We start from the raw sequence: 10,278 nt of genomic DNA on the forward strand, positions 1-10,278 counted from the left end.
GCTTTATGTATTTTACCAAAAGTTATAATGGAGTGACCCTGATTTAGGATGGGAAAAAGAATGGCCACAGACACTAGGATGAGCTTCCCTTTCTGGCTAGGAAAGAATGAGGACAGAGGTAGCTTCAAAGCTGAGAAGCAGAAGTTTAACAAAACAAGTATCTCTCAGAACCGAATACGAAGAAGTGTGTGGCAGTGTCATGCTCACTTTGGGCATCTGCCATGAGCAAGAGCTGGAGAACAAGGAAAAAAAATACAAACAGAAAAGACACGTGACGGAGCTTTAAAATTTTAAAGAGGAAGGAAAAGAGGATTTAAAGGAGCAATCGTCTCTGTATTCATGAACTTGAGGCAAGAAAAGAAATGAGCATTTTCTTCTTCTTTTCTTTGTTTTAAAGCAAAAACCTCTGTTTTTACATTTCAAGAGTAGCCTTGTCCAAAAGCAATGGTTCCTGGTTATTTACTATAGGTCTGTATTTTCCCCATGAATCACTTCACCATCCTAGAGAAACCCGGAGCTCTAAATCAGAGATCCTTTGGGTGTATTTAGCCATGAGAAGGAACTTGTGTTGCTCCGTAAACCTTCCATGAGTTCATGATGGATCTCACTCCCTCTAGGGCAGCCAGCTCCTGCATGCTGCTAACTCAAAGAAGGATGTGGCCTCAACTCAACCTATGGAAATTATTCCTAGGAATTATTTGGGCACCTCCCCACCGTCGTCTCCTCATGGTACGGTAATTTTCTTCTATGAATATTATAGTAAGGCTTCTTCATTGCTGAACAAGAACACAAACAAAGCAGGAGTGCACACCAACTGTGGAAGCAACTCCTGGAGGTTACACATTGCAGGAGGGAGGAAAGCAGGAAAAGGCACCAGTTCTCACCGTAGTTTAACATATCACCCTCCAAACCCACAAATGTCCTCCTTATGAAATATAAATGTTCCTTGAAGCCACTTGGCAGAACCTGCAAATTACAAAATACACAGACACAGGGGTGGATAGGTAGATCGATTAAAAAAAAAAAAATCACATCACAAATCATTTTCCACTAATAGTATACCACAAATGTCGAGTGAACCAAATCCTTTACTCTTTGAGCTGTGAGAAAAGTGATTTTTTGTGTTTTCCAACGTTTGGGGGGAAAAAAATATGATGACCGGGATACCTTGCTACTTCACCGAAAATACGTGGTGATCACCCAGGATGGAGCAGAAGTTTGGGACCATGGTAGCAGCCACCAACAGCTAGAACAGATATTTCACAAGAAGAGCTCCTTTTTGATATTTTTATAATATTCTTAAAGATGCATATTAAATAATTTCTTCTGGACCACAGACACGATTGAACTTAAAAAATAGAAGCCCTATAAATATTGCTAACCCAACCTGTCCTTTGTATCTCCCTTCTTGCATAAAATGGCATCTTTTCAACCAAGCACTTAAAACATAAATATTAAAATAATAAACGGGACACGCTACACATCTACTTATAATTTCATCACTACGGTAGCACCTTTTTGCCAGGACCAATGCATTCATTTTGTAAAGAACAAGAGAAGTCGGAGAAGCTTAAGGACTCATATGACACATCATTAAATATTTAATCACCTTTGAAGTCCTAAGCCTTTATCGTATTTCATCCATCTAGAAAGTTCATTCTATACTATAGATTCCAAAGCCCCCTTTGGATGAGGGGGAGAAAAGAAAATGGGGAGAGAAAACCCTCCGAGAGGCAGGGTTAAATGATCTCAAAGATGACTTTCTATTGGCGCTGTAGTGAACTTGCTTCACCCTGAAACCCACCAATCCACAGCAGGGTCAACTGGTTTAAGTCCATTGTTTTTTAGTCTCCAAGAATCAGTTTTACAAAAGATGCCACATCTGTTGCTTTGGATTCATGTAGGGTGAAAAATGGATGTTGCTAGAAAAAGAAAAGAAAAAAAAAAACATGGTATTAATATTTGTCACTGACAGACACTATCTGAGATTAGCAAATCCACAGATGTTTAGTAAATGGATTAAGTATCCCCATCAGAGGTAAGCCGGACTCCTCCCACCCCTTCCAAAATCAAGTATATATCTAGTGATACAAAAATGTAAAATTTTCTCTTAGTTTCTATTGCTCCCTTTTTCATTTGTTTTGTTTCGTTTTTGAGACAGAGTCACATTCCGTTGCCCATCAACCCAGCTCACAGAAACTTCAGACTCCAAGGCTCAAATGATCCTCCTGCTTCAGCTGCTGGTATAGCTGTGACTACAGGTGTCCACCACGATGCCCAGCTAATTATTTTGTTTTTTATTTTCAGTAGAGATGGTATCTCGCTCTTGCTCAGGCTGGTCTCCAACTCCTGAGTTCAAGGGATCCTCCCTCCCTGGCCTCCCAGAGTGCTAGGATTATAGGTGTGAGCCACCATGCCAGGCCTACTCCTCCCATTTTGAATCACTGGGTTCCCATAATAGTCTATAGCTTTAAAAAATGTAATTATGCTATGTAGTAAAATACAAAGATTGATAAAGACCATTCAAAATTTGATGTATAAATAAATGTGGTCCTCACAATCATTTTAGCCTAATACAGTAGGTAAAATAATTACAAATGTCATAGATTTGTGTACTTTGATTTCTCAGGCAATCTATGATATCATCGAATGAGAGACCAATTTTGTCCAAAAGTCCATGTTCAAGGAGGGCAGTCTTTGCCCTGTGGCACGGGAGAGCTGGGGTGGACTGAAGCAGTTAGAGCCATTTTCCAAACCATGAGTTATTCATACGTGTCTCTTAATGAAGAGTGGATCCATCTGGAAAATAACATGGACTGCCAAGCTATAGGTATGTGCTAAGAAACTGAACTTGGAGATTAAAGATTAAAAGGGAAAAACTGGTCTCTATTCACACAGCTCAGATCAACATTAAAAACACATCAAGTCCCCTACTGAGCTGGGTGAACCAGCACAGTATGATTCAAGAGGTCACATGTTTCAGAACAATTCTGGATATGAAGCTGTTTTCTCTGCACCAGAACAGAGAAAGAACCCCAAAGGGCTCAATTATGTTTTTGTTTGTTTGTTTATCGTTGGTGATTCATTGAGGGTACGAGAAACCAGGTTAGACTGATTGCATTTGTTAGGTAAAGTCCCTCTTATAATTGTGTCTTGCCCCCAAAAGGTGTGTCACACACAGAGACCCCACCTGGGCTCAATTTTGTCACCAAAAGTGCCTGGCTATCACAGTGGAACCTGCTGCCTCTAGTTAGAGACACATCAGGTCATGGTCTATGATAATCAGGTGATGGTCTACATTCCCACAGCGGAAACAGAACCCACCAAAGCAACCAGAAAGGCCGATGCCCCCGGTAGAACCTCCTCCCCAGCACTCCCACGTCCCCAGTCCTCCGGGGTGGGGGCCGTTTTCAATGACCAGCTGAGCAGATAACTATGAGCATTTTTACATGCAGACAGGCTGATGACTCACTTTGTTTCCCCCAACTTTAGGAACTTGAGTTGACCACCTTCCTGTTGCCTAGCTGAAGGTTTTCTAATTATATTTGTTTGAAACCTGACAGCAGAGGATGGAGTGAGTCACAGCCCTGGGGGGAACCGAATGCCCACCCATGCAAGTTGTAGGAAACAATGCCAGTGGGAAAGAAACAGGGAAATAAGAGCCCAAAGAAGGTAGAGCTGGTCACTGTTAAGTATCGTGACTCAGAAAACGGAAAAGAGGTTTTCTGCCTTTGCCCATCTGAGGATACAGGTCGGGTTCTGGCTCAGATCCTCACACCCACGATGTCAACCGAAGCTCTGGATGCTGCATCCTTCATCCGGAGCTTCCCTCCGCAACCAAATAGCAGCACCATTTCTGATTACTAACCACGTACACAGCACACTTACCCAGTGCTTTGCCAGCCTGCCTATTAGCTTTCCCACATCCTCTTGACATTTGAAAATCTTTTAATGTACTTAAAAGCTTTATACTATCAAAACAGGACATGCCAAGCCGCAGATTATCTTGGTGACTGGCTTCCAATGCCTGCCAGCCCCACCTTGTCTCCCGTCCGACTAGCAGCTATTAGCTCAGAGGAGGATGGAGCCTGAGTCTGAGAATGAATTAGAGAAGCTGGCCTGAAGTTTTTAATAAAAGAAAACCTCCTCAGGGATCTTTCCATTTATTCCCAGGCTGAGAGAACGTTGTGGGAGCCAGAGGGGAGGGGGAGGGGAGAGCAGGCAGGCATCACAGATGGAAAGTGTGACTCGCCTTCTTGTGTGGGTTTTGAGGCTGTGAAAGGTTGGGAGGAAACCCAGTCCGGTCTATAAGCAGGTCTAAGAATAGCGAGGGCAGCAACCAGGAGACAAACAGATGAGGCACCATGAATAATCCCTGGGCCCCAGGCCCAGGCGGCCTTTCCCCAAAGAGAAACCAGGTACTAGAAGGCAGGACTTTGCACCACTTAGGTTCACTCTTGTACCTGGAGAAAACATGGAGATCCATGAACCTACTGCCAAGAGCAGAAGCACAAGCCATAGTCACCAGCAGGTCGCCATACCCCCTGTACAATGCCCCAGACTGGTTCCACGGGTTCAGCGAGCTCTGTTTAACACTTCAGCCTAGAATGTCCAGAGGGTATTCAGGCAATCAACTGAACAACCAGGTTATCATTTCTGGTGGTCATCATCTAAGACAGGAGTCAGCAAATTAGGGCCTGGGGGCCAAATCTAATCCACTGTCTGTTTAGTAAATAATGGGTTTTTTTTGTTGTTGTTTTTGTGGAGACAGAGTCTCACTTTGTCACCCTTGGTAGAGTTCTATGGTGTCATAGCTCACAGCAACCTCAAATTCCTGGGCTTAAGTGATCTCTTGCCTCAGCCTCCTGAGTTGCTGGGACTACAGGCACCTGCCACAATGCCTGGCTATTTTTAAAGACGAGGTCTCTCTCTGGCTCAGGCTGGTCTCAAACCTGAGGCAATCCACCTGCCTCAGCCTCCCAGAGTGCTGGGATTACAGGCATGAGCCCCTTCAACCAGCTTTAAATAAAGTTTTATTGAAACATAGTCTCACACACACACACACACACACACACACACCCTTTCCCCCTACACATTGGATGTGGCTGCTTTCACCTTGCAACAGCCAACTTGAGTAGTTGCAACGCAACTGGATGGCCCACAGAGATTAAAAACTTACTGTCTAGGTAGGCCTTTCAGAAGCTGATGGGATACCTACTTTCGAAAACCAAACTCAACTGAGTCATGCCTCCAGGAGAAGTTGGAGAGAATCAGCACATGGGATCATCTTACAGTATGTTCTATCTGAGTTAGGGAGGAAAACATTAGGGATTTCTATAAAAGGTATGTGTCTGGGTTAAGGCCTTAATTAAAGTATCCTTCACCTAGCAAAGGGAATTTCTTTTTCCTCCCTCCAACCAACTCCTAAAATCTAAACAATAGCCTCTCAACATGTGTTTTCCCAATGCTACAGTGGGGGAGCTGGGACTCAAATTTTCCATTTAAAAACCTCAATTCCACAGGAAGGCAAGGAATAGTGATAGTCTTACAGGGCAAGTCCATTTCCAGGACCACAGAGACTAATGCTATGAGAAGGAGTGTTGGGGGAGGGAGACCCACGTGATCTCAGAACATTAACACGTAGGACATGAACTGTCACAGCGTTAGGACATATTGCAAAGAAAGAATTCAACAGCAGCTGCCAATGTATATTAGGCATCTTTTCCCACAAATGCGTTCCAGTGAAATTTCTCATAGGAGGCCACTTGGAAAACAAAAAAATATATTCTGCATTTTAAATAGCCAGAAATAAAGTGAAGATATTCCTCTTTTATCTGAAATTAGTTCCAAAAGGAAACAACTTTAAAATAGGATTACAGTCTCCATAGGATCCTGCAGGAATCCCTTTCTGTGCAATTTATTTTAAGATGTCCCAGGGATCGCATTAGCATAACAAATAGGGTAGCCAGGAATGAAAAGCCTTCTAAAGAGCTATTAAAAAAATATTTGAGGAGGAAATATTCAACCCAAACATGTGGTATACTAAGACTTTCTCAAGTGTTACCATCTTTTCTTCTTCACCTGTGGGTCTTAGCTGAGTAGAGCTGGTAGAGTGCTGAGAACTGGCAGCTGCCTTTTTAATGAGACAGGGGAGGCCCAAGGAGATGGCCGAATTCATCCAATCAGACCCTGGCGTGGACTCCTATCGAAGCTTAACCAACAGAACTGAAAATTCGTGTGATTGGCTGTGACTACCACACACCCTCTGGGCAGGCTTCCCATCACTCTTCCTGACTTGACACTTCCAAGTTCTACTTTCCCCATGTCTGAGCCGCCTCACCACACCACTTGCTAACCAGGAGCCTGTACTTTCATGACATGTCCCAAGCTGGTCTTGGAAGATTTTAATTTTAATTTTATTTTATTTAGAGATGGAGTCTCTCTCTACCACCCAGGATGGATCTCCCATCACAGCCTCCTGAGTTGCTGGGACTATAGGTGCATGCCACAGTGGCCAGTTAATTTTTTTTATTATTTGAATTTTTTTTAGAGACTATATCTCACTGTGTTGCCCAGGCTGGTCTCAAACGCTTAGGCTCAAGTAATCCTCCTGCCTCAGCTTCCCATAGTGCTGGGATTACAGGCGTGAGCCACTGCTTGGCCAGAAGCAAGCGTTTAATGTCTGCTGAATAACAAAACTCTAGTGAGAAAAGGTGTCGATGTTTGCTTTTCTCTAACTACTCCTTCCCCTGCCAAAATTAAAAGGCGGACCATTAAAACCACAAAAAGACAGTTATTTAATTATAATTTAGATCTTAGTCACTTTACTTTCACTAGGCGTCAGTTTGGACACGTTTGTGCCGCTAACCATACTCACCATGAGTTCTGGGTATGTAGGCCGTTCTTTGGAATTCTTCTTCAAGCTTAAAGAAAAAAAATAAGCACATTAACACATAGAAACCACCTGTACTTTCTATAGACTAGGATTTCAGAACTTGTAGAACACTAAATATAACCAGCTTTAAAAACGTCTTGAAACGCAGTCCTTCTCTCTTGGCTTTTTCTTCTTTAACATTTATAAATTCTGTCTCAAATCACTCTGTGTATACGTGAATGGTGCAAATGGCAAAAACAGGGACAGGTGTGTTTGTGTACCTGGGTGCAGCTACTTTCTCTTTAATACTTTGCCGATGACATACAGACTCACTTTTCTGACCACAGTCTTGAATATTTAAAGACACAGATCTCCTTTCCTTCAAAGCAGCTTTTCATGGCAATTCCACTGACAAAGAAACTGGCAGGTATTTCTTCTATTACATTTGTTATCTCGTCAGTGTCTTTAACCCCCTGGTTCTTCTCGCTTCTGTTTCTCACGAATACATAATTTGTTTTTATGTACTTCCAACCAAACCTGCCCATAGCACCGCTTGGGATCTCAGCTGATTAGAGAGAAAGCACACACATTCGGTGACTTAGCAATTACTCTCTCCTTAGGAATATTCTGTGGCATGCACTATAGTCAGGTGGCGTCTGGTCCTTCAGCTGTCTGCACACAAAAACGCTTAACACCATTTGATACCGGAGGCAACGGTAATAAAACTGAAAGGTAAAGATACAACCCCATGACTCTTACCCTTAATCCATCCCTGTCCTTTATCCACCCCCAACCTTAAAGTGGATACAAGAAACAGTTTATGTGGAGTTGGAAACCCAGGTTATGAATGGAGAAAAGGATGACTTTGAAAGCTGATTTGCAAGGCAACCTCTAGACTTCTGTGACCTGTGGGCCACAAAACCTACAGGAATGGAAAGGAGCTTTGCCTGGAGTTGAAGGAATCAAAATGTAATGGATTATTAGGTTGTACGGTTTGTGCTAATGGATCATTTTGAGCAAATAAGACCTCGTGTGTATGACAAGAGCTTTCCTCCACCCACAGGAGCTGTCACAACAGGGGCAAGGGGCAGAACCATAGAGAATAAAGTCATTGAGATACTTTGAGAAACTGTGGTTTAAAATAAAACAAAGTATTTTCAAAAAAATAAAAGGAGAGAGAGAGAAAGTTTTTGAGCCAAAACAAGTTAAAAGCAGCCTACCAGTTTATTCCAGGCAATTCTGTGGGTAGAAGCCAGGGAACCTGAGACAGGGTACAGGTAGATGTGAGGAGAGAAGTTCCAACTGGAACTGACCTAGGACCTAGTGACCTCAGTGACCAACCTATGAGAGAAAGTGTCATCTCAACTGAGGACAAAAATAAGAGTGCATTAGAAAGAGGAATTAGCAATCGTCAAAGCCGGGTTGATATGGGAATGTGTGCCTGAGTGGAATGAATGAGCCCTGGTAACACCCACTCCTGAATACCGACACGCTCAGAGTCCACGCTGGGGGTTCTCAACTGGAGGTGAGTTTGCAGTGAGTTTGCACCCTAAGGGACATTTGGCAATGTCTGGAGGCATTTGGGATCATCACAACTGGCACCAGGGTGTTACTGGTGGTGTCTAATAGGTAGAGGCCAGGGCGGTTGCTAAACATCTCACAAGGCACGGGGCAGTCCCTCGCAACAAAGAACAATCTAGTCTGGAACGTGACCAGTGCAGAGACTGAGAAGCCCTGTGCTAGGTGTGCTAAGGGCTCCCTGCTGCTGCCTCCTATCTACCCTGAGAAGAAGTTCCCTTAACAGAAAAGATCTTCCGCTGTTCATCTGTCACTGGGCACGTTCTCACCACAATTGCCCCCTCCCCGGAAAGCAAGAGTTTTTTTCTAAGTTGAAGAGCTACTTCACCTAGAAAGAAATGCAGAGGAATGGGGTCAGCTGTGCCGACTTGCACAGAGAGCCTAGAAAGAAACAGGAAACAAAACAAAACAAAACAAAAAGGCCAACAGACGAAAAGCCCGACTTTCCCACCATGGTTCAAAGCAAACGAAAAACCAGAAATTCTTCTCTATAATTTGACCAAATTAACTTGCTAAATCAATAACAAGAAAGCACAAACACAGCATTAAATCCACACTCACTATTCAAGGGGCTGATTTCGGGTGTCTCTAATTAGACCCTAAATCGACACTGTATCTGGAACCTTCTCATTGAGAACCCAGGCCCAGCTTTCATTGGTCAATGACAGAACCTAGGGACGGGGAAAAAAAGCGTGTTTCTCAAGTGAAAACGACGGTCTTTTTTACCAACCAGGGCACTTTGTAGTATTGCTACTTTTTTTACCTTCTACTTAGTAGATAACACAGTAAGATTCTTCCCAACAGGTAGAAGAGCTTAAACACTTTTTAAAGTAAAAGTGATTTTAAGAGTTAAGATATCTTGTCTTTTTGCTCCTGTCGTGTTTTCTAACAATTTCACCAGAATTACTATTTTTTAATCTGTATAAAGAAAATTTGGGGAAAATATCCCATTTCTCAACTGATGGGGCCTGATGAGAAAGTTCAAAATTGACCCACAAGAATTACTGCAGAGTATTGATCGAGATAGAATACCTACACAGCAAAGCAAGGCTGTTTATACACTTAGTATACCTGATATAACCCATTCTCTCCGCCATTTAAATGGAGAACACTTCAATACATGGGCTAAGAATAGCTAAATACTCAGGATAAGGTTAGGGGGAAAAAAACAAATTTTCCATGTTGAATAGGAAGTGCTTGAAATCCAGTATAAAATAACAACTGCGGAGTTCAAAGCTACACCAATTTCTTTTTGAACTTGAGTCAGACTTTTGAATTTTCAAGTGACTCGTCATGTTCAAGCGTGCAATTAGCTAACTGCCCTAATTCCTCTTCCAAATGCCACAACACACGCTTCTGACCATAACTGACACTAAAAGACAGCTTCATGCTGTCTTGAGGATTGCTAGTTTGAAGTTTGTGCTGACCAGAGGGTTTCTGCCTGTTTGAATTCCCCTGATCGTTTCCAAGAAGGGCTATTTGGTACATCCACAGAATAAAAACACATTGCACCTCTCAAGCCATATATTTGTCATAAGCTAAGTAAATACCCAGCCTCTTTTTATCATGTTACTGTCTTTCCTGAACAAGTAGGAGACCAGATTTGATTGACCCTGTTTTATACCAGTTCCTCTGAGTCAGACAGTACCGATGTCTAGTTCGGCCTGATGTACTTCAGCACACCATCGGGCTGATCAGAGGGGCACTGAGCCTCTCAAACAGCCCTGAAGGAAAAGCAGAAAGGAAGTCCAGCTATTTTGGCACTAGACGGTTGATTTCCAGTGACTTCCTTCTGTGAACCTATAGGAAGAGGTTACAATGAAAAG

General features: G+C 42.8%; 1 protein-coding gene across 1 annotated transcript in view; it reads right to left on the reverse strand.

Moving 5' to 3' along the window:
- Positions 1-1,273: 1,273 nt before the first annotated feature.
- Positions 1,274-10,278, reverse strand: part of MAP2K6 (mitogen-activated protein kinase kinase 6) — a gene marked incomplete at its 5' end in the record, with an annotated part of 37,714 nt that continues 28,709 nt past the window's right edge. The window contains 2 exons of the mRNA XM_023511209.1: positions 1,274-1,922; positions 6,878-6,923. Of these exons, the coding sequence (XP_023366977.1) occupies positions 1,845-1,922; positions 6,878-6,923 (124 nt within the window). The remainder of the gene's footprint in view (positions 1,923-6,877; positions 6,924-10,278) is intronic.

The sequence above is a fragment of the Otolemur garnettii genome, unplaced genomic scaffold (assembly GCF_000181295.1).
Source record: "Otolemur garnettii isolate 467f Iridium unplaced genomic scaffold, OtoGar3 scaffold00018, whole genome shotgun sequence".
NCBI classification, from domain to species: Eukaryota; Metazoa; Chordata; class Mammalia; order Primates; family Galagidae; genus Otolemur; species Otolemur garnettii.